The sequence below is a fragment of the Myxine glutinosa genome, chromosome 6 (genome assembly GCF_964187855.1).
Source record: "Myxine glutinosa chromosome 6, kmMyxGlut1.1, whole genome shotgun sequence".
Taxonomy (NCBI): domain Eukaryota; kingdom Metazoa; phylum Chordata; class Myxini; order Myxiniformes; family Myxinidae; genus Myxine; species Myxine glutinosa.
Window position 1 is genome coordinate 155,684,504 of NC_136266.1, and position 24,784 is coordinate 155,709,287.

A 24,784-nucleotide genomic window follows, 5' to 3' on the forward strand; every position below is an offset into this window, starting at 1 on the left:
GTGGTTCCTGTTGGGGTTTAATTTATTAAATGTGCACCCATTGGTCAGAAAGTTACTTGACCCCACCCACATTTGTCCCTCGACTCCACCCAGATAAAATAATAGGGCCACCATCTTGGTTTTCTGGTGGGCCTAAGACATCAGTCGTGTAGGCCTCTGCTGATTATACACTGCCCGGGTTTGTTGCGTCAGATTTTCATTGGCTTTGTTTGGGTCGAGTGTTACAATGAGGGACACTGAAAAAGCTAATCATATGTCGAATAAAAATATTAGTAAGGTTTGGGAAAGCCCATCGGTATGCGCCTCCCTAACAAAATAGCGTTACGTAATTTTTGAATGGCACCATATTGCAGTTAAACAGTCCGTGACTGTGACGAATAAGCTCGTTCTGATATAACCGTTATGGATGAGAGGTGTCGAGTTAATCTTTAGTGCATTAAATGTGTGTTTCCCAATCACGTTGTTCATCCTTTAAGAGTGCTTTAACTCTAACTGCACTGGTGGCGGGGCAGGGGGATGAGGAGGGTGGGGGCGGCACCCCTGCTCAACTGTTTTTTTGCAACCACTGGGGATTTCAAATTCTCATGACTTTTTTTTCTCTAGGGTCTTGCGTATATTTTGATACCACATACGTCCAAATCAGACTTTCCGTTTAGTAGTCACATGTCCGAAAAAACTGCAATTTTTGCGTATGTTTATGTACAACAAACACATGTAAATAAGGGTTACATGCATTAGTACACTGATGGTGTAAATTAATTGGCCTGCAATTTCGTTTGTGTTTTAGCATGTTGTCTAAGACATACTGAATAATTAATTATATAACAATCGAATTAGGCAAATATATACGAATTAGGCGAATTAGGCAAACAATCGAATTAGGCAAAGTTCAGTTAGGATTAAATGCGCATTTCACAATTGGCCCGTTACCGGATTTTGGTGCAGGTTGTGACCACAGTGTGCTCATTCTTGGTATACACTGAGAGGATTCTACTTCTGCAACACAAAAGGTCACGTGCTCTATAACTTTTTTTTTTTTTTTATTCAAGTTTTTTAGAACTATGAATAAGTAAATAAAAGACGACATGGTTGTGCAGTTATGAAGGTCATATGATTACATCATCATAGGATGGTTGGGGGTGTCGAAGGTAAAATGTCTGAGAACTGTCATTGCAACTCTACTTACTGGTGTGGTGTGTCATTAAGTGTTGTGTTGCTGGTAATTGTTAACTAACCTGTTATTTTTCCTCTTCTAGTGCCAGATGAATTACTACAAGGGTGAGTAATGCTTAGTTTCTTGGCCCTATCTCCTAATGGTGAAGAATCACTTAAAAATTTCTACTAGCCGGATCCGAATCCGGATCTTCACCAAAATCTAATAATTTTGTTCTCGTCACATACGCTACATCTCTGCCAAATTTTGTCCGAATCCGTCCACAACTTTTTAAGATATTTTGTTCACAGACAAACAAACAAACAGACAGACAGACAGGGGTGAAAACATAACCTCCATCCACCAGGTGGCAGCCTGGTGTTGGCTTAGCGGTTAGGGTGCCAGCTTGGGATCCTAGGATTCTGGGTTTGAATCCCGGTCGATCGCTGAATTAACGCCAGGGGGGTTCAGCTTGTCATCCTTCCGAGGTCGGCAAATTGAGTACCATCTTGCTGGGATGAATGATCACGGTGTGTACCCCGACCTAGAATAGGTACACCGTATCCCTGAGCATCGTAAGAGGCGACCAAGGGTTGGCGTCAGGAAGGGCATCCGGCCATAAAAAAAAACATTGCTTCTAACAGGGAACCATGATTGTCATGGGGCCCGCAAGGCTAACCCCCGCTCCAGCGGGGAAAATGGCCTTAAAACGATCATTCATTCATTCATTCACCTTTGGTGGCAGAGGTAACAAGAAAGAGCCATCAGAGATTGCCTGGACTTGTTTTTTTTTGTGGATTATTTTGGGTGGTGTATTTTGTGTGGAACATAAGTGGAAGGATGCACTGAAGGAAAAGTTGGTCATTGCAAATTAAAGGTCTAAATAGTCTAATGTAAATGTGTACAGGTCATAGATCATAAAAGTTGTAAAGGTCAAATGGTCTGATGGTCTAAAGGTTGAAAGGTCGAAATGGGTCTAAATGCCCAAAATGGTCTAAAATGTCTTATACGGTTGAACGGGTCTCAAGGCTCAAAATGGTCTAAAGTGTCTTATAAGGTTGAACGGGTCTAAAGGCTCAAAATGGTCTAAAGTGTCTTATAAGGTTGAACGGGTCTAAAGGCTCAAAATGGTCTAAAGTGTCTTATAAGGTTGAACGGGTCTAAAGGGTGTAATTTAATGTTTAAAGGGTCAGAATTGTCTGAAGGGGTCTAAAGGGTCTTAACACATATAAAAAGGGTCTAAATGTCAAAGAGGTATATAGGGTATTAGAAGATCTGAAAGATGTGAAGGGCGGAAAGGAGTCTAAGGGTCTTCAGGGTTCTAAAGGCTCTTCGAGGTTTAAGTGTTCTGAAGGATGCCATGCAGGTTGTAATTTGGTGAGTTGTGTTCTAGGCTGGCATTTGTGTTCGGTGCTCCAACGATTCCAGCTTTGGATCTCGTAGACAACAGATCTGTCTCTCGTCTGCTTTCCCCAAGTGGCCGCTATGCTTACCAGGTAAGCAAATATCATGACTGCACATTTGTTGTGAGCTCATTTATCACCACATATAATGTGCAATAGTTGTCGACTGTTGACGCGACAAGTCTATTTCGATCTCCCTTTCACACCTCTTTGCTGGATGGTTTACCATTACCTTTCCAGCAGTAGTTAGAGCCGCGATTTGGAATATGGTCATGGCGCAAGTGCTAGCTCATCAATAGACACAGAGAGCATCATTATCTTCGCGAGTTCTCTTTTTCTAAATGGTCTACTACTTGGCATATCTCGTTTTTCATATGTATGGCTTTAATCGGTTGTAGTACCTGCTTTTAAGGTGTTGAGTGGCAATGCTGCCTTCCTTTTGAATGAAAAGGTGTCTTCATTGTGTATTTGTCCCATTAACTCAGAGGATGACCATCCCTGGACTGAATGACCCCAATTAGATGGCACAAATTGCACGAGATACCACAAGACGGTTCACTTTAAAATGTACACAAATTGGACACCGGATGAGATGATTTCACCTTTTCCACGTCTGAAAAAACAGATTTCTTTCTTGTAAACATTGAAATGTCATTGGAATCATTTTGTGAACAAATCATTTTCATTGGAATGTCATTAAACTTCAGAATCATTGGAATCTCCCGCGATGAAGCTGATTGTGAGGGCCTTTCACTCACTCACCGCAGACAGGTTGGTGGTCTTTCTGTCTTCTACCGACTCCTCTCCAGCCTTGCTCCCCCAGCTCTGTCTGTGCTTTGTCCCCCAAATATTCCTACAGGTCACACAAGATCTGCCAGCCACCCTCTTATGGTGAAACTGCCAAAATCAAGACTCTCTGCTCACCTTCACTCTTTCAGTCCTCTTTTCTCCCGCCTCTGGAACAAACCCCCTCACTCTCTTCAATCCCACTCCTCCCTCCAGGTCTTTGGAACAGCTGTTCACCAAAATCTATTATCTTCCCCCATCCAAAACCTTGATCTTTTCTACCTCCGTTAATTTACCCCAGATCCACTTTTCTGAAATACCGACTTCTTTCCTGGAAGTCCAAGCTGTGTCCGTGTTTTTTTTTACCTCTCCCACCCCCACCCCCCTTCCCGTGCCTCCTCCCCGCAAGCCCTCTCCCTCCCACAGATCTCCCGATGTCCCTGCTCTCAAATGTTGTACTTGTGTGCTTCCCTCTCTCTCCCCATCTTGTCTCCCGCTCCCTTTATTTTGTCTTACTAGGGCATTGCCCGTACTATATCTATATCTAAAATTATATCCCCCCCCTCTATTTACATGCAATGGTTTGGTCCAAAGCGAACGGCTTCCGGAGTTTGGTAAAGAAATCGCCATCGCGTGCACAAACGCGCAGGAAAGCGAATGAATCGCAAATTCGGTTTTATTAGTTTTAAAACATAGTTTAACGCCAACATAGTTTGCAAACGTGAAATAAATGAATACGCTCTCAAATGTGCCATCCGAGGCAGAGTGTGTCCTCCACGTTCGGCACACGCGATCGTTCGCTGCTCTCTGATTGGTTGAATCGTTTTTTGGACATAGCTCGGTAAGTAATTGTCCGATTAATATGAAACCTTGAAAAGGCACATCCTCGGGTCCCCAGCAATATACCTGGCAAGTTAAAAGTATATCGGACCCGTGGTTGTCGAGAAACAGCGGTCACAGACAAACAGACGTACAGACGTACAAACGTACAGACAGAGATTACTGGAATTATAGATAGATGTGTCCGTTTTTTTTTTGTGTGTGTGTGATTGATGTTAGCTTTTACACGAGCCTCGATCTTGTATACGAAAAAAAAGAAAAAAACCTTCAACGTTCCTGCTCTGAGTACTGCTAAAAGGGCAATGGAAAACCACCAAGCTTTTTCTTTGCCATCAGATTCCTCTGGCAGCCTCTAGCTTCCTGCTCAATTCAGTTATGCTTTGGATTCGCTCCTTGGTTTGTAGTGAGATTCATCATCAAAAGTCGTTTTATTTCAAATACATATAATATTTCTTGTCACTTGATCACACATTATCTATTTTTTGTTTTCCTAGGTGCTGGGCCGTTCTGGTGCCGTGTACACATGCTTGGCTAACAGCCTCTATTGCTCCTGCCCTGCATTCTTCTACTCAGTTGTTCGCAAGAGCGATGTTCTTTTGGTGAGCTCAGTACATCCCCTGTTAAGGTGACTGGCTTAATCAAAGGGAGGTGCAAAGCGCCCCTCCCTTTATATAAGGGATCGTTTCTCTGTATGCAGCTTTGACATGGGGACTGAAAATACATTTCTCGGCTTCTACTGGACGGAATCGGCTGCAAATTTCAGAAGTAAATGCTTTATATTGTTGCGAATATGGAATTTGGCCTCCATATCCGCTTGTAAATATTCCCCTATTTCCCCAATACTCCCCAACTATCCCCAATCCCCCATTCCCTAGTCCCATTGCCTGTAAATAACACTCTGTAGAACCGACCTTCCCCTTTTTCCCCCATTAAATGTCGTGCCCAGGTCCACCGCATCACACGTAGACAACTTTCGGACATCTTGCTAGTTATTCTTAGTCTATGTCAGTTAAGGACTCGTTTCCATTAATTCTGACTCTTCGTTGCACCAGAATGTGATTATATGGCACCGGTAGTGAGTTTAGGACCTTCCCATGCCTCCTCCCGTCTTCTTCCCCAAACAACAACAACTACAACAACAATTACAACAACAACTACAACAACGGCGCTGCGCGGAGGAGTGTGCGTCCTCACACCGGCTCGGTTAGCCGCCATTGACGATGCGCTCCGACGGGGTTACCACGAAGGGGCTCCTTGTCAGCCCCTCGTCAAGGGCGGAGCCGGTAACCCCCCCCCCCCCCCCCAGCACGCACCCAATGAGAAGCAACGTGCCGATTCCATCTGGGGCGGAGCTAACGAGCCGAGGGCGTGTCACTCCCCGCCGGATATACGCGGCCACGTACCGGACGTGACGTGAGATGCGCCCCGAGCTTGAAGAGGAAGAACCAGTCGTGACCTCCGAGCGCTGTGACCTCCCTGCATCTACTGGACCGTACAGTACCCTGTCCTTGAGCCAAGAGTGCACCTTGAGCCATCGATACCCGCTTTCCTTGCCATCAATCCCCGTGTGAGTCAGCCTTGTCCCGTTTATCTGTCGTCTGTTGGGGTTAATATAAGAGTGTGTCTAAGTGCCTGTCTTTCTATGATGTCCCTCTTGTAGTTGTAATCTAACCTTCCGCCTTAATATAATCTCCTCCGGAGGTCTTGAGAACCGTATCCCTGGTGTCGTGTCATTTTAATCCCAGCCGTGTGTCTTTTCCTTCATTGATCTAGCGTAGCGCGATTAGTCAACGTTCGGGTATAATCGGGTAACTTGTGCAGACGTGGTCATACCAAACCGCTCGGTAAATAACATCTAAGCCGCGTCTGTAACAATTGGTGTCGAGGAGTGGAATTCGGACCCGGGACTAAATTTATTAGGCCCAAATTTGTAGTAGAATCGATTCGGAGCGCGTTTCCCGCGCGAAATTATAACGGCGAAATTTGATTTTGTTATACGGAAATAAAAACCCGAATTTTGAAAGTCGCGCTATGGCAGACCAAGACAGCTGGGGTCCGGTAGGGGAGAGTGAGGCAGGGTCGGTCCAGGACCAAATGGAGGGACGCGAGGAGAGCGAAGCAGTGAGGGCGGCAGGGTCGCAAAATAGCGTTGTCACGCACGAGGTGGCCACGGCGTCCACGCCCGCGACCGTGGCAGCGCCCCTGGTGGATCCGAACCTTTTTATGTTGCAAATGAGGGCCCTTATGGAACAAATGGGTGAGCAATTGGGAGACCAAATTAGAGGTTTGAAAAGCAGTATGGGACAAATGGGGAACCGGATGGAGGCTCAGAATGAGCAATTGGGGGTAATGGGAAACCAAATGGGGGTAATGAGGGACGAAGCGAGGGGTACCGGTGAGGGGTTAGACAATAATTTTAAGGGATTAGACAAGAAATTTGGGAAGTTAGACAATAATTTTGAGGAGTTAGACAAGAAATTTGGGAAGTTAGACAATAATTTTGAGGAGTTAGACAATAAATTTGGGAAGTTAGACAATAATTTTGAGGAGTTAGACAAGAAATTTGGGAAGTTAGACAATAATTTTGAGGGGTTAGACAACGGGATAAAAGAGGTGAGAAATGGGTTAATAGGGTTAGAAAACAGTATGGAAGGCAAATTGAGGGACATGAGGGACCAAGCGGAAAGGGAAGTTAAACAAATGGGGCAGCAGATAGAGGGGGTCAGAATGGGGGTAGAAACTAAACTGGATGCTCACAGGGAGGAAATGGAGCAGATGAGGGTGGCATCTGGGCAGGAGATGCAAGTGATGGGAGAGGAGATCAGAAGAGGAGTGAGTGAGGAGGTCGGAGGAGTGCGCGAGGAGGTGAGGCACTGTAAGGAGCGCATGGAGAAGGAGGTGAGAAAGGGGACTGTAAAATTGCAAGGGGGTATAGAGGAGTTGACGCTGGGAGTAGAACAACTGACAGTGGGACAAAAGGAGTTGGGGGACCAGGTAAAGAAGAACACAGCGGTAATAGAGGGTTTAAAATCGACACAGAAGGAGATGAAAAAGGACGTAGGGGTAATTAAAAAAGAGTGTCAGACGGTACATGAGGACCTGACGAGGAAAATGGACAAGGTGGTAGAGGTGATGGAGGTTAAAGAGCGGGAGGTGCGGGAGCACATAGAAAAAAATAAAGTGGAATTAGAGGAAGAGCTTAAAGGGGCGCACGAAGAGATGAAGGAGGTGAAGCAGAAATTAGAAGAAGTGGAAGAAGGGGTGAGCGAAATTAAGAAGCGACGGAGAGGGGATAACAAAGAGATAAAAGAGGAAGTAAAAGAATTGGTCCAAAGTCTGTGTTTGGATCGTGATGATGTGCTCATTAACCGGATGAGGGATTCGCAGGTGATGGAGGAGAAGCGAAGAGGAAGAGGACCCGGTGTAAGTGGTGACCAATATGGTCGTGCGTATGATGCGCCAGGTGATTTAAGAAGCTTGGGGGTCGAGATGGACCCGGGTGTTCGTGAGAGGCCGTTGGTGAAGTGTGCGACAGGTCTGGTGTGCGAAAGAGGAGGTGTGCGAGAAAGTCCGACTCTGGGGTGTGTGAGGAAAAAGTGCGTGCCAAGGAGTGAGGGTGCTGGCGAGAGTGAGTCGGTCGTAGCGCGTGTGCGAGGGGCACATGGAAGCGCGGTGTGGTGAGTGTTACAGAGGGTGTAACGGGAGAGTGTGCGCGAGAAAGGTGTGTGACGGACAGGTGCATGAGGAAAGAGTGCGCTGTCAAGAGTAAGGGTGAGTGCGTTGTCAAGAGTGGAGGTGAGAGTAGTGAGAGTGACAAGGAGAGTGGGTTGGTTGTGACAGGTGAGCGAGGATGTACACCTGGGATGGAAGGATGCACACCTGGAATGGAAGGATGCACACCTGGAATGGTAGAGCGTGAGTGGGAATGCACGCTGGAATTGGTAGTGAGGCACGTGGTAGGATGTGCGAGTGAGGGCACACCTGTGATTGTCACAGAGGAGGTGACCGAGGAGGGGGCGCGAAGAGGTGTATTGGTGAGGTGTGCGAGTGACGAATGTGTGCCAAGGTGTTCGGTGGTCAGGTGTGTGACCAAGGCTGTGAGTGGAATGAGTGTACCGAGGTGTGTAAGGAAAGGTACGAGGAGCATGGAAACGGCTGGATGTGTGAGCAAGGAACGGGCTGCGGGGTGTGAGCATGCAGGTGAAGCATCGACGTTAGACGGGTTAGAGGTTAGAGCGACTTTTAGCCGAAGCGAGCCCTCGGTGCGTGCTGGGCCTCGCTTTGAACGGCCGCGTCCGTGCTCCACTAGGCGGAGCGGGCAGCCCGATAGAAAGGGTCGTCATGGCGACCACTTTTTGTGGAGGCAGTCCGGCAGGTCGAGATCGGGACATTGGATGGCTCCACGCCGAGATGGTGCGTGGGATCTCGGCCCGGGTAAGCCCCCGTCTCTGCACAGAGCGCGGGACGTATCCAGCCGCTGGCACCAAACAACCCGCATTCATGGCTTGGCTTTACGAAGCCGGGCTTTGGACGGGAATTGGCGCACCGAGAGGCATTAGTGAGTAGACTGGGTGATGAGGTTAGTGTTTTGGACCCAAAATTGGAGAAAAACAAAATTTGATGATTGGCAAGGGATTGGCAGTAGTGATTGGCAGATGATGGGCAGTGATTGGCAAATTTTTGATTTGTTGAAATTTGATGTGCAAAATTGGTAGTGTGCGATGGGCCCGGTGGGTAAGGGGGGCATCCCTGCCACCCTTCCCATAGTGGGGCAAAGGAGCAATAGCTTATGGGGTGATGGCAGTGAAAACTAGCCCGGGTGGGTTAGGTTATATTGTAGGGATCTAGAAGAGATTGACATTAGGTGACGTTAAGGTTAGTTAGTGACTGATACCTGTAGTGGGGACGCAGGTAGATTAGTATGGATGATAATGACGTGGGAGCGCAATAGTTTAAAGGGACGACTGGGAAGCGCAAGTTTCAGAGGGGAGTAGTTAGCTGAGATGATGCCGTGTGTGTGAGGTGGCAACAGGTGTGATTGCACAGGTGTGCAACTGAACAGGTGTGTGGAGCAGTGTATGAGTAGTGAGTGTGTGGATCAGCGCGAATGCGCTTGGGGAGAGAAGGGTGCAGGTGGCACCAGGTGTGAGAGCACAGGTGTGCAAGTACAGGTGTGTGGAGAGAGTTGGAGTAAGTGGTACGGAGTGGTGTGCATGGTGCGAAGGTGTGGATGGGGGAAGAGTGGACCCCTTTCACGAGTACCCGGGGCGGGTAGTGTAAGTGTTAGGTAGAGGGTACAGGTAAATTGTGGTTGGATATTGGCATTTGTGGTGCGGTTGCAGAATGGTGTTGTGGATGGGTGCATTAGTGTCGTGGAAATGGCTGGGCGTGTAGCCTGTTAGTGTGTGTAGTTGGTTGGGCGCTCCACCACTGTGAGGATGTCGGCCAGGTGAGGCCGCAGGTGGGCTCTGGGAGCCGGTAGTAGTTGTTGTGGATGGGGCCCGAGGATCCGGAGGACGGACCCGGGTAGCCCAGTGCCAGAGAGGGCACCGAGTGGGGAGAGCGCCAGAGGGCCTTCCCCAGGTAGTTAGGTTAGGGTAAGGAGCTAGGTAAGCTCGGGTGGCAACTGCAGTGGTGGAGGTGTGCAGGTGGGTAGACCCACTGGGAGAGGTACACGCCACAGCCCAGAAATTGTGCGAGGGCACCGGGAGATGAATCGGGGGAGTGAGACCCCAAATTGAAAAGCACCACAGTTTGGCCAATGGGAATTGGTTTTTAGAACCCATAGTGTAAGAGGGCCAATGGTTTGGCCGAAGAAAGACCCCGGGTAGTGTAAAGTTGTTAAAGTCATTTAGGAAATAGTTAGGATTGATGAACCTGTCGCACCATACGCAGCCACTTACCTGTGGTGATGATGATGACTCCACACCTGTGTTTTCTTTGTTTGTGTTGCAGAAGTAAGGATTGCTGTGAGGATTTGTGAGACGCATCACGACGTGGATGAGACATTGGGGTGATTCCATCCCTCCCTCCCTAGGAGGGACTGATGATGAATTGGTGATAGCAAATTATGATGTTGAGTTGGAGATGGCAAATTTTGATGAGAGTTGAAAATGGCAAATTTGATTGGTTAGGAGGGAGAGAAGACGAATTTGGTTTATGGGAGGAACGGGGAAGACAGTAGGGATGTTTGTTGATTTGTAAAGTAGATGTTTATGGGTAGTGTTGTGTTTTGTGGATACAGTAAGGGGTAAGGGAGGGGCCATGTAGGTTACCTGGTGGGGGGGGGGGGGGGGCGTACGATAGGAACGTACCTGTCTCACCTGGTTCCCATGTGCCCCCAGTGTGCATCATCTTGTATTGCGTGCACTTTTGCGCCCTTACCACCTTACTCACTTGTCTGCTTCTTTTGTCTCCCACCTCCGAGGATCTGGCTTTGGGGCAGAGAGAGAGGAGAGAGGGGTGCTGGCTCTGCAGTTGTGGGCCTGCACTTTCGCTGCTTGCTGCTTGGATCGATACACCATATGGACCGCAATGTTTGTGGCCACCCACAATGGACCGCAGCTCTTTTGCGGCCAAGCACCACCCGTGGATGGACCTATGGGTCAACGTGGCACCTATGCCATACAGGTGAACCACTTTTAGTTGACACCACTGAAGGCCACAATATAGAAATGGACGCGGTTGGCGCCTTTCTTTATTTTTTGAAAGAGGCAAGAACACCAAGTGCACCACACGAAGGCAAGACCAGCGGCAGAACATCGGCCGGCTGTGACACCACCGGTGATTCATAAACACTTTATTGGTGCACCGGATGGTGCTGACTGTGTGAAGGGGTGGTGCTTTTGATGCTTGGAAGGGGTGCTCTGCACATTATTAAAGGCCGTAGGCCACAGAGCACTCGTGGGTTGGTGTATCGATGCTGGCATGCGTGCTCTCTCTATGCATAACATCTGCATGTGTCCCTCCAAAAACAGGTCCTGGATCGTAGTGTAAATATCAGCGTAGTCTTGTAAAAAATGCTCCCTACCGGCTGTATGTTTAGTTTGAGAATTCTTTCCGGATTCGGTTATCCTGTGGGTGTGTTTCTGAGAGGAGAAGGGTGCAACGTCGCAGGGGGACATATTTACTCATTTGTGAATATCTGTAAAACTGTCGCACTCAGGGTAGAGTTAATAGTAGTGGGAACTACATCTGAGTGCCACACTAAACTAGGTAAAAATTTATCGGGTAGGGACGCCCCGAGGGTAGAGAAGGGTGCAATGTTGCGAATATGGAATTTGGCCTCCATATCCGCTTGTAAATATTCCCCTATTTCCCCAATACTCCCCAACTATCCCCAATCCCCCATTCCCTAGTCCCATTGCCTGTAAATAACACTCTGTAGAACCGACCTTCCCCTTTTTCCCCCATTAAATGTCGTGCCCAGGTCCACCGCATCACACGTAGACAACTTTCGGACATCTTGCTAGTTATTCTTAGTCTATGTCAGTTAAGGACTCGTTTCCATTAATTCTGACTCTTCGTTGCACCAGAATGTGATTATATGGCACCAGTAGTGAGTTTAGGACCTTCCCATGCCTCCTCCCGTCTTCTTCCCCAAACAACAACAACTACAACAACAATTACAACAACAACTACAACAACGGCGCTGCGCGGAGGAGTGTGCGTCCTCACACCGGCTCGGTTAGCCGCCATTGACGATGCGCTCCGACGGGGTTACCACGAAGGGGCTCCTTGTCAGCCCCTCGTCAAGGGCGGAGCCGGTAACCCCCCCCCCCAGCACGCACCCAATGAGAAGCAACGTGCCGATTCCATCTGGGGCGGAGCTAACGAGCCGAGGGCGTGTCACTCCCCGCCGGATATACGCGGCCACGTACCGGACGTGACGTGAGATGCGCCCCGAGCTTGAAGAGGAAGAACCAGTCGTGACCTCCGAGCGCTGTGACCTCCCTGCATCTACTGGACCGTACAGTACCCTGTCCTTGAGCCAAGAGTGCACCTTGAGCCATCGATACCCGCTTTCCTTGCCATCAATCCCCGTGTGAGTCAGCCTTGTCCCGTTTATCTGTCGTCTGTTGGGGTTAATATAAGAGTGTGTCTAAGTGCCTGTCTTTCTATGATGTCCCTCTTGTAGTTGTAATCTAACCTTCCGCCTTAATATAATCTCCTCCGGAGGTCTTGAGAACCGTATCCCTGGTGTCGTGTCATTTTAATCCCAGCCGTGTGTCTTTTCCTTCATTGATCTAGCGTAGCGCGATTAGTCAACGTTCGGGTATAATCGGGTAACTTGTGCAGACGTGGTCATACCAAACCGCTCGGTAAATAACATCTAAGCCGCGTCTGTAACAATATGTTGAGGTAATATGTTTCGAATTTCAGCAACGTCTGTTTCCACATTCTTGAGTTTTAGTTAGAAAACCCTCGAAATCACGTTGGTGTCCTTCCGTCCGCCCGTCCAAAATGTGTTGGTGCTCATTTCTCATGGGCTATACTAATGTGCTGTATTAATGGCCTAATGGATAAAGCGTCAGACTCCCAAGCTGGGGATGGTGAGGGTGAATCCCATCTGGGTCAAGTCTTTTATATCGTCTTCAATAAAGTCTTGTATGATGAACAAATGCATTTTGTTCATATTTAAAATGTATCTTGTGAAAAACGCTAGGGGCATAGACAAGGCTCCTTTGCATGGTATGTGCCATGTGGCAAACTATAGAAAAGAAGGGACATTCAAAAAAAAAATCTCGTGTGCATGCTGGACTACCCTTGTGTTCTTAGGTAATGCTCCAGAAAAGTTCATATAAAGGGGTGCCAATTTGATTCATACAGTATTTGAAATGAGTATAATATATAACCACCTTTAGAGGCCATTTTTCCCCGCAAGCGGGGGTTGGCCTTTTTCGGGAACCGTGGTTGTTGTTGTTTTTTTTTTTGGTCCCCTTTTTGAAGCAATGTTTTACGGCCGGATGCCCTTCCTGACGCCAACCCTTTTTGCCGCCTTTAGCGACAAACAGGGAATTACCAGTGAACTGGTACTCAATTAGCCGACCTCGGAAGGATGACAGGCTGAGTCAACCCCCCTGGCGTTAATTCAGCGATCGACCGGGATTCGAACCCAGGATCCTGGGATCCTAAGCCGGCACCCTAGCCGCTAGCCCAACACCAGGGTTCATATAAATGTCCATGTCCAGGGTTCAACACCAGGGTTGAAATGAGTATGATTTGAAATAATTGGATTTTGGAGAAGATCCGGATCTACATCCGATCATTTTTTTTTTGTGATTCTTCACCATTGAGTGATAGGGCAAAAAACGATTTATAGCATGATATGCTCGTATTTCAAAAAGTTGTGGACAACCTTTGACAAAAATAGGTAGATGAGCTGATTAGGTGACAAGAACAAGCTGATTCGATTTTTGTTCGGGTCTGGATCCAGATCTGGCCTATCAGTTGGATGCAAAACGTAAACTGTTCAGCCTGGTGGAGGTATGCTCTCTACCAAGTGCCATTGTAGTTTAAACTGAATTATATAATTGAACAAAGTAGAACATAAATTGCCATTTTGAAACTTTCAAAAACTTGTTTAGTAGTACTTGGACAAAATAGTGGCATTTTTATCATCTCAACCAATCAAATTTGTTGCTCGCAGACCCTCCCCATGTCCTTTTTTTCTCAAGACCACGTGGGGCAAGGTGTTCTATGAACTCGCAAATATTTTTATTTTGTTGCTTTATTTATAAATATTTTTATTTATTCCACTTTCCTGGTAAAAAAAAAAATGTCTGCGTAGGCGTACCATGCCAGACGACTGAAGGTGTACCCACATAAGTTGAAGATAACCTGGAACTAAGTCAGTATAAACCTCCTTAGCATTGTCCTCATATAAATTTTGAGCAATACCATTGCCCAAACCATTGCGACGACTACGATATAGTTGACGGAAGCGTTCCAACTGGTATGACAACGCTGGGTTGTTAGCTGAAAAGCAGGTTTCAGCAATGGACGAGTTTCCAATGATGTCACTTCCTTGTGAGTCTTTGTCCCACAGATGTGATATCACGGAAAGTCGTCAATATTAATGGACGAGTTTCCAATGGCATCACTTTTGCCCCGTATATGTGACGTTGCGGAAACTCGTCAATACTGATTTTGATGCTGCAGGTCAATGTTAGCTCTTACACGAGCCTCGATCTTGTAGACAAAAAAAAGAAAAAAAAAAGATCCCTTCTGAATCACTAAATTTGTTACTGAGTGATCGTGCATTGATTCACGAGACTGAAGGAAAGCGTGGTTTTAGTTGACATTGTCAGAAGATCAATCAGACATTTCCTGTTTACTCCATGGGTCCGAGTACAAGTCAACTTTGACATATCAATGTTTATGGCAGAGGTTTTCCCACAAGTGTATGCGCTTTTGTCTCATTATATTAATGACTGTTCATGTTGCAACCTTCAACCACAGCTATCATTTCTTTACAAATGAATGTTGTCATCTTTAATGTTTGGCAAAAAGTAAGCATTGCTCTGGTTAATTTTCTAGGAATGACCTCTTCGCATCAACAATGGAACGTTTTGTTTCTACTCAGCTAACACAACTCTGTTGGGCCATCATTGGGGTAACGCCAACCCCATCGTTGAGCCAACATCAAAAAACAGCGTTGGTCCAACGTAATTTTGTCACGGGTTTGGAAGGCTAGCCCGTTGGAAGGGAGGCTGGCCCAATGTTGAACCTTTGGAAGGGAACATTGGGCCGACGTCATGCTGACGTTGGAATGGAGCGTTTGGCCAACATTGGGCCAACGTTAATCAGACGTTGGAAAGGAGTGTTGCTCCAACGTTGGGCTGACGTTGGGCCAACGTCATAAAAGCAACATTGGGCCGACGTAATTTTGTCCCGATGGGCCAACGGTGGGTCGACATTAGAAGGGAGCACTGTCCCAGCGTTGGGCCAACGTTAATCAGACATTGTAACGGAGTGTTGGCCCAATGTTGGGCCTACGTTATTCTGACATTGGAAGGGAGCGTTTGCCCAACGTTGAGCCTACATCATACTAACGTTGGAAGGAAACGTTTGCCCAACGTTAATCAGACATTGTAGGGACCGTTAGGCCGACATTGGGAGTGTTGGTCCAACGTTAATCAGACGTTGGAAGGGAGCGTTGGCGCAACGTTGAGCCGACGTCATATTAACATTGGAAGGAAACGTTTGCCCAACATTAATCAGACATTGTAGGGACCGTTAGGCCGACATTGGGAGTGTTGGGCCGTTGGCCCAACATTAATCAGACGTTGGAAGGGAGCGTTGGCCCAACGTTGAGCCTACGTCATACTAACGTTGGAAGGAAACGTTTGCCCAACGTTAATCAGATGTTTTAGGGGGTGTTGGCCCAACGTTGGGCAAAAGTTTGGGAGGGAGCGCTGGAAAAATTATTAAAGATTCAAACGTTGGAATGTTGGCCCAACGTTGGGCAAACTTTGGAAGGGGTCATTGGAAAAATTATCACAAATTCAAATCAAAAACAAACAAATCGAATTTTAAAAAAAAGAACAAATGGCAAAATCAGGAAGAAAACAATGTATTAAAATATTAAAATGCTGATTCCATGGTAAAAATATAATTTAAAAAAATTTAAATTTTTTTTTTTTTAAACCATTGTTGCATGCTCTCAAAGCATTCCCGAGTGTACTTTCTACAATAGCACCATGATGCAATAGCATAATAACAGAAGTATACCTCTCGCCTGTTGTTGGAAGTGTATCTGACAATCCTCTCACCAAGTCTTGTCTTTCCAAGATAATATACAGACTTGGCATTTAATATGGAATTTTTTTTTCTTTCTTGACTTGGGTTTAATTTCTGAACTCGGTATATCAATCTGGTGAGTTTCTTTTACGCTTCTGTGATTTCTTTGTTAAAAGAACCATGTCACTGATTGTCTGTCGCAGCAAGAAGTCAATAACAGGATTATATCACAGGTGGCGTGACAAAATGTACGGACAGGTACATTTGACGATTGGCCTCACAATCGGGTATATAAGGGTTGTTGCGTTCTGTATTAGTGGAAAACAACTGCTGCACATCTACAAAAGTTATTGCCGCTTCCCCTGGAGATGGTCCGTCACCTCGACAATGCTGTTTGTCATTTAGTGGTGGCTTTACGAAATTCCGGCATGAAACAGCGTGCTATTGCTTGGCAGTATGGCATCACTCAAGGTCAGGTGTCAAAGATCCTGAAACGAAATGCTCAGGGGGGTGTCCCTACTCCAATACCGAGGCCAGGACATCCCCACAGAACCACAAGGAGGGATGATCGCCAGCTGCATCGGTTAGTCCGCAATGGCCGTACCAAGTCAGCTTAATCGGCTTAGGGCTGAGTGGCAGCAACTGACAAATATGCCTGTATCCAGAAGGCTAGTCGACCAACGACTGGTTCAAGCAGGCTATCGTGCCAGGCGTCCCCTGAGAAAGCCACGTCTGACCAGACAACACCGCCAGCGCCGATTGCAGTGGGCCAGAGAGCACCGTCAATGGCAGCCAGGACACTGGAATCACATGATCTTCAGTGACGAGTCTAGATTTCTGGTCTATCGTCAAGATGGCCGCGTCCGAGTGCGCAGACAAGTGCATGAAGCCTACCACGAAGATTGTATAGTGCCAAGAGTCCAAGCTGGAGGTGGTGGGGTGACCGTTTTGGCTGCTTTTCATGCAGGGGGCAAAACTGACCTGGTTGTTCTGAATGGAAACCTGAACCAGTTCAAGCACAGGGCCATTCTGGAAGAAACATTGCTTCCATTTGTTCGTGCAGCCTTTCGAGGAAACTTTGTCTTCCAAGATGACAATGCACGGCCTCATCGTGCTCGCGTGATCCAACACTTTCTTGCTGACCATGGTATGGAGCATATGGAGTGGCCTGCCATGTCCCCGGATATGAATCCGATCGAGAACTTGTGGGCAGAATTAATGCGTCAAATCGACAACCTGGACCAGCAGCCTGCCTCTGTGCGTGAATTGCAGCAGGCTATTGTAACTGCATGGCAAGCGATTCCTGTCCAAACCTTGGCAAATCTCGTGAACAGCATGCCTCAACGTGTACGTACTCTCCTGAATGCTCGTAGGGGTTACACAAAGTACTGAACTGTAATTTTACTGTCCATAATCCCAGTCGTAATTTAACTTTTGTTTTTGTTAAAAAAAGATTTGGCTAATGTGCAAAATAAAGAGATACTTCTGGAAAACGCACAGAAGTTTAACACAGTACTGTCCGTGAATTGAGTTCGATATCAGTTTACATCACTTTCAAGGATCAATTTATTTGTTTCAAAATGTCAAATGTGGTTTTTGTTTCTTTTAAAGGTCACATTAACAAAATCTAGAATAATTTAAACATAATTCCAATGAACTTTTGGTTCTAAGTCATCTTGAAAAGTAAGTTCACCCCCACAAAAAAAATTCCATATTAAATGCCAAGTCTGTATATAAGAAAAATGTATAAAAGTTGGATGAGGGCTCTGCCGCACACAATGACTTAATGGGCCGCATTTGGCCTGTGTTCACATTCGTGGCACCTCTGGTGACCTCCGCCACCAAATGTGGATGGAGGTTATATTTTCACTCCTGTCTGTTTGTTACTTGCCGGAATTTATTCCGGCAAGTATGTTGGTTGGTTGGTTTGTCTGTCTGTTTGTCTGTCTGTCTGTTTGTGCGCAGTACTACGTCTACATCGTTGCACATAGCATCGCCATACTTTACACACATATTTGCCTTGCCCTGGAATAGACTGTGCCCAATTTTTAACTCTCTAGGCCCAAGGTCAAGCTCAAGGTCACCCAAAACATGAAAATCGTGACCACAGCATGAAGCCAGGGAGAGGCGGAGTGATACAGCGGAAGGATTCGATGGTTTAAATGAAGCCGCGATGAGGTGGATTTTCATTGGGACCTTCATCCTGATTTTGTTACCTCTGCCACCAAAGGTGGATGGAGGTTATGTTTTCACCCCTGTCTGTTTGTCCGTTTGTTCATTGACGGAATAGATTCCGGCAGGTATGTTGGTTGGTTGGTTACTTTCCGGAATAGATTCTGGCAAGTATGTTGGTTGGTTGGTTTGTTACTTGCCGGAATAGATTCACCGGAATAGATTTTGGGTGGTGAGGGGGCTTGAAACCAGATTTTAATCTTACATCCGCCATGTTGGTGCTTGCGGTCACTGTGATGCGAAACGAAAGACGCCTCAGAGCTGTCACATTCACAATCGCTATGTCGTATGTACTCCCGATACGTGTTTCCTTCAATGTAAAAACGACCAAGTCAACAGTTAAAAGGATTTTGAGCCGATAGGCATTACGGCCTTGGCAAGATCGATGGAGACAGCGATATATTAGCTTATACACTGCCCACATAGCTATGTGGAATTCTCTCATGTAGAGATTAAACCCACGTCGTTTGAACTTTGGCAGAGGTCATTATTTACTTTTAATGATGTTTATATACGAATCAAAAAGAAGATAATTGGTTTTGGGTCGTCCTTTCCGCATATCTCGTGGGATTGTGAGTTGGAGATACAACCATAATGGCGGGGAGTGGGTTGGCATTCTCTCAAGCAGGGATTCAACCCATGTCCTTATGTATTATTATTTTGATCCAAAATGGCCGATAAAAACAACATTCCGGCAAGTCCTCGGTCGGTCTAAGACAGATTTTTCATCTGTTTGTCTGTCTGTCTGTTTGTGCACAGTACTACGTCTACATCGTTGCACATAGAATCGCCAAACTTTACACACATATTTGTCTTGCCCTGGAATAGACTGTGCCCAATTTTTAACTCTCTCAGCCCAGGGCCTCCATTATGACGTCATAATTTGATAATTTGACAAGTACAAAACTTCATCCAATCAAGATGCAATTTCTTGAGCACCATGTCGGCATAAACTGGTGGAGGAAAAAAAGAATGATGACGTCATCGGTCAGGTGGTTCGGCCGCCATCTTTGAAAAACCGAAAAACTTTGCACCTCTATATCTCCGAAAGTGCTGAATAGAAAGAATTGAGACATGGCTCATTGTAAAGAACTCTCCATGGGGAATAAAATATGTTAATGATGATGTCATAGGTGCCTCCATTATGACATCATAATTCGACAAGTACAAAACTTCATCCGATCAAGATGAACTTTCTTGAGCATAATCTAGGAATAAATTAGTTTAGAAAACAAATAATGATGACGTCATCGGTCACGTGGTTCGGCCGCCATATTTGTCCAAAATGGCCAATAAAAAAGTACATTCCGGCAAGTCCTCGGTCTGTGACCGATTTTTCATTTGTTTGTCTGTCTATTTGTCTGGGAACAAGATATCTCAAAAAGTTGTGGACGGATTCAAACAAAATTTGGCAGCGAGGTAGTGTATGTGACAAGCACGAAATGATTAGATTTTGGTGAAGATCGGGATCCGGATCCAGCTAGTAAAATTTTAAAAGTGATTCTTCACCATTGAGTGATATGGCCAAAAACAAGGGGTAGATCAGGGTATGAAAGACGACCTATGGTGATTCCTGTGATTGATTTTGATTAAATGTGATTCTGTATTGTGATTTTCTGGTCTACTCTGAGATACAAAACGTAAACTGTTCACCAGGCGGAGGTATGTTCTCTACTGAGTGTCGTTCTAGTTTATGAAATTGGTGGGGGAAGTGGAGGATCAGAAAGTCTGCCATTTTTGTGTCAGTAATACGCAAATGTTTTTTCCCATGTGTGTGCTTTGGCTGTGCCCTGTCAAGCCCGGCCCATATATCGTAGCTACGAATGTCATCTCAATTTATTACCTCCACCACTGAAGGTGCATAGAGGTTGTGTTTTCACCCCTGTCTGTCTGTCTGTATGTCTGACTGTGAGCAGGATATCTAAGAAGGTTGTGCAGACGAAATTTGGTGCACAAATTGGGCATGTGGCAAGGACTAATTGATTCGATTTTGGTGAAGATCCGGATTGGAGAATTTTAAGTGATTCGTCACCATTGAGAAAGAGTGCCAAAAACAAGACATAGTGAGATATCTCAAAAAGTTATGGACAGATTCGGACGAAACTTGTTGGACAGGTTGGGTGTGTGATGAGCACGAATTGATTCGATTTTGGTTAGGCCAGATCTGCATCCTGACATTATCAGTAGGATGCAAAACCTAAAATGTTCAGTCTGTCAGAGGTGTATGCTCAACCAAATGCTGTTCTGGTTTATTTGGTGTTTTTGTAATAATTTTGTAAATAGTGCACTTACACTTTTTTTTTTGTGTGTGTATACAAGATCACGGCTCGTGTAAGAGCTAACATTAATCACAAAAAGACAAGCTGACACCTAAAACATAAGATAAAGGGAGTGGGAGACAAGATGGGGGAGAGAGAGGGAAGCACACAAGTACAACATTTGAGAGCAGGGACATCGTGAGATCTGTGGGAGGGAGAGGGCTTGGGGGGAGGAGGCATGTGGAAGGGGGGGCGGGGTGGGAGAGGTTAAAAAAAAACAAAAAAAACATGGACACTGCTAGGACTTCCAGGAAAGAAGTCGGAATTTCAAAAAAGTGCATCTGGGGTGAATTAACGGGGGTAGAAAAGATCAAGGTTTTGGATGGGGGAAGATTGATGGTGGTGAACAGCTGTTTTAAAGACCTGGAGGGAGGAGTGGGATTGAATAGAGTGAGGGAGTTTGTTCCAGAGGCGGGAGAAAAGAGGAATGAAAGAGTGAAGGTGAGCAGAGAGTCTTGATTTTGGCAGTTTAACCATAAGAGGGTTGCAGGCAGATCTTGTGCGACCTGTAGGAATATTTGGGGGACAGAGCACAGACAGAGCTGGGGGAGTTGGCCGGAGAGGAGTGGGTAGAAGACAGAAAGACCACCAACCTGCCTGCCGTGAGTGAGTGAAAGGTCCTCAGAGTTAGCTTCATCGCAGGAGATTCCAATGATTCTGAACGCTTTGGTTTCAACAGCGTGAAGCCGAGCTAGGTTTGAGAAAGGAGCACCGGCCCAGAGTGGAGAACAGTATTCCATTGAGCTGCAGATGGAAGCCTTGTATGTGGTGAGCAGCTCAGGTGTGCCAAGGAAGGACTTCGTACGACGGAGGATGCCCGTTCGGCGACTGGCTTTGGAGGCCAGCTTGGAAATGTGGTTTTCCACGGAAAGATCATGCCAGATAGTGAGACCCAAAAGCTTGAGTGACAGAACTTCTTGGAGAGGATTGTTCCGAAAATAGATGGGAGGGTTTTCCAGTCGGTCCTTTCGGAGAGACATCGTAAGAGTGTGAGATTTGTCAGGATTGAAAGACATGTTCCACTTGTTTGACCAGTCTATGATTTATTCCAGGTCTGCAGAGAGTGAGGAGGCTGCAGACTGCCGATCTGAGGGATGAGGTATGGAGCGGCAGAGAGTGGAGTCATCAGCAAAGAGATAGAGAGGATTTTCAAGAGAAAATTTACTTTTATGATGTATTATTATAAATGATGTACTTATATGCTGTACTTATATGAATTCCAAACTTTACTTATATGATGTGCACATTTTAATACAGTACTGCAGTTTAATATCCTGTCGGGCGAGTCTCCTGTTGAGTCTAATGTTTCCTTTTTATTTGGATTGATGAACTGCGTGCCAAAAACGCATCACAGCGAACACATTGGTGGACTGAGAGCTTCCTTTAACCAAGTTATGATGTATAGCAGGCAGTTCCTTTTGTAACTGACCTCGAAATTGAATGCCTGTTATGTTGAAACGAGTGATAAAGTTACTTCAACACATTTTGCTCTTATTGCCTCTTTGTGTTGCAGTGCAAGCATCTTTTGGCCGCCCATGTGAGCGAGGCATTGGGTCAATGCACCGAAGTGCTTGTATCAGACAGCACAATGGCTGAGCTGATGGCCTTCAGAGAGAATTAGACTTGGTTAGTGTCTGGTGATGTAACCACCTACACAACTACATCTTAACTGCACTGCCAGCTGAGTGGTATTGCCACATTTGACGAAGATTATTATTTTGTCAAACTGGCAGTTGAGTGCAACACATGGCTGATTAGTGTGTGTGAGAGAGAGAGAGAGGAGGTTTATGTCGCATTTTGTGCAGGTGGTCGTGAGCAAATAAAGGCTGCTATGTTCTGGTAACCAGATGATACACACATCTGTCACGTTTCCTAATAACGTCTTTACGTTACGGCTGTGGCTTGACGCTCTTAAAGATTTGTCTTGCAAAAGAACGCCCAAGCGAAAGACGTCCTTGAATGCAGAGCGCAGAATGGTCAAAAGGACATGATTTCATAGCGAAAAGCAGAAAGGGTGAATCTCACACATTCTGTACCTTGTGCCGCTGTGATATCGATGGCAGCAGGAAGGGAGCTCGACATCAGCACATTTTGTCAGAAAAGCACAAACTGAACTCTTGAAGTGCAGTTGCGTTGTCGTTGGCCTCTTTTATTTATTTATTTATTTATCAAATCCTCCATGTCACCACAGGACGATAAAGTTACTGCCATTTAACTTTTTCGGTAGTCTATATAACTATCATTATAAATGAGCACTAATTAAAAAATAAATCGCTGTGCACTAAATGCAACTGTCTATTCTTCACGTCCCTCCCTCGTCCCTCGATGACCACCCTATTTGCACCCAAGCCTTGTTTTTTGTTTCCTTGTTTGCTTGGTTTGTTCCATGTGCTTTTGAGGTAGAATTGCAGAGTTGAAAACTAGTGGGTTTACATCATAAAATTCATGTTTGTAATGTAAGAGAGTATTTATTTTTTTGTATACTGAATCGAGGCTCGTGAAAGAGCTAACATTTATTTCACAAACAAATCAACCAGACAAACAAAATATATAAAAAGAGGGAGCGGAACACAAGATGGGGAGAGAAAGGGAAGCACACAAACACAACATTTGAGAGCAGGGAGAAGTGTGGGAAGGAGAGGGCTTGGGGGGAGGAGGCGTGGGAAGGGGGGGGGGGGGGGGAGGTATAAAACACAAGGGGACCAAGGACTTCCAGGACAGAAGTGGGTATTTAAAAAATAAAAGTGTAGGATTTTGGGTGAAATTAGCAGGGGTAGAAAAGATCAAGGTTTTGGATGGGGGAAGATAAGAGATGGTGGTGAACATCTGTTTTAAAGACCTGGAGGGTGGAGTGGGATTGAAGAGAGTGAGGGAGTTTGTTCCAGAGGCGGGAGAAAAGAGGAATGAAGGAGTGAAGGTGAGCAGAGAGTCTTGATTTTGGCAGTTTAACCATAAGAGGGTTGCAGGCAGATCTTGTGCGACCTGTAGGAATATTTGGGGGACAGAGCCCAGAGAGAGCTGGGGGGGCAAGGCCAGAGAGGAGTCGGTAGAAGACGGAAAGACCACCAACCTGCCTGCGGTGAGTGAGTGAAAGGCCCTTGGAGTTAGCTTCATCGCGGGAGATTCCAATGATTCTGAACGCTTTGGTTTCAACAGCGTGAAGACGAGCTAGGTGTGAGGCAGGAGCACCAGACCAGAGGGGAGAGCAGTATTCCATAGAGCTGCGGATGAAAGCCTTGTAAGTGGTGAGGAGCTCAGGTGTACCAAGGAAGGACTTCGCACGACGGAGGATGCCCAGTCGGCGACTGGCTTTGGAGGCCAGATTTGAAATGTGGTTTTCCCAGGAGAGATCATGGCAGATAGTGAGACCCAAAAGCTTGAGTGACACAACTTCTTGGAGAGGATTATTCAGAAAGTGGATGGGAGGGTTGTCCAGTCGGTCTTTTCGGAGAGACATCGTAAGAGTGTGAGATTTGTCAGGATTGAAAGACATGTTCCACTTGTTTGCCCAGTCTGTGATTTTGTCCAGGTCTGCAGAGAGTGAGGAGGCTGCAGACTGCCGATCTGAGGGATGAGGAATGGAGCGACAGAGAGTAGAGTCGTCAGCGAAGAGATAGAGAGGATTTTCAGGAGAGTCAAAGAGATCATTGATGAAGACCAGAAAAAGCACAGGGCCCAGAACACTGCCTTGGGGAACTCCAGCCTGAACAGGAAGAGGAGATGAGAGAAACCCATTCAGGGCCACACGTTGACTATGACTAGAGAGGAAGTCCGCCAGCCATGCGTGGAGAAAATGCTTGAAAATTCCGCTCCATGTGTTCACTTATTAATAGGGGTAGGTGGTGCACTTACACCTTCACCAAGACCAAGAGAGGTCCGGTAGGCATGTCCAAACTCTTGACAGAGCATTGGGGTTTCCACAAGTTTTGAACATTTCTAAAGCTGAGAACCAACCTTGGACTGGTTGCCACTCTTAATGGATGTTTTAGACTAGGGCAGGGATTTGTAATTTGGCCCGGTGCCAGTACACAATGGCTTGTTATTTTCAAAAGGTGCTGGTGTGGAATCACAGATCATGCCCAAGCCAATCTAATGGAAAAGGCCATTCCATGATGAATGCTTTCTGAATTGAAACTGACTCACAAAACCCTACATTGTTTAATGGATGATTGGATGGATGGATGTTCAACTGGCACTTGGATGTCCAACTGGCTGACGTGTAGTTCAGACTTGCCTTTATTTAAAGGATAAAGCACAATCGATGCATGGTGCTGTATACAGAAAAGCAATTGATGACTGGCTTTCCTGCT

At 46.1% G+C, this 24,784-nt stretch overlaps 1 protein-coding gene across 3 annotated transcripts in view; it reads left to right on the forward strand.

The window, feature by feature from the left end:
- The window catches only part of ZSWIM7 (zinc finger SWIM-type containing 7), a 41,985-nt gene extending 19,654 nt beyond the window's left edge, over nucleotides 1-22,331 (forward strand). For all 3 annotated transcript variants that reach the window (XM_078780817.1, XM_078780818.1, XM_078780816.1), the window contains exons 3-6: nucleotides 1,257-1,278; nucleotides 2,547-2,649; nucleotides 4,677-4,781; nucleotides 21,988-22,331. In XM_078780817.1, the coding sequence (XP_078636943.1) occupies nucleotides 1,257-1,278; nucleotides 2,547-2,649; nucleotides 4,677-4,781; nucleotides 21,988-22,095 (338 nt within the window). In that variant the 3' untranslated portion in view covers nucleotides 22,096-22,331. The remainder of the gene's footprint in view (nucleotides 1-1,256; nucleotides 1,279-2,546; nucleotides 2,650-4,676; nucleotides 4,782-21,987) is intronic.
- Nucleotides 22,332-24,784: the final 2,453 nt, after the last annotated feature.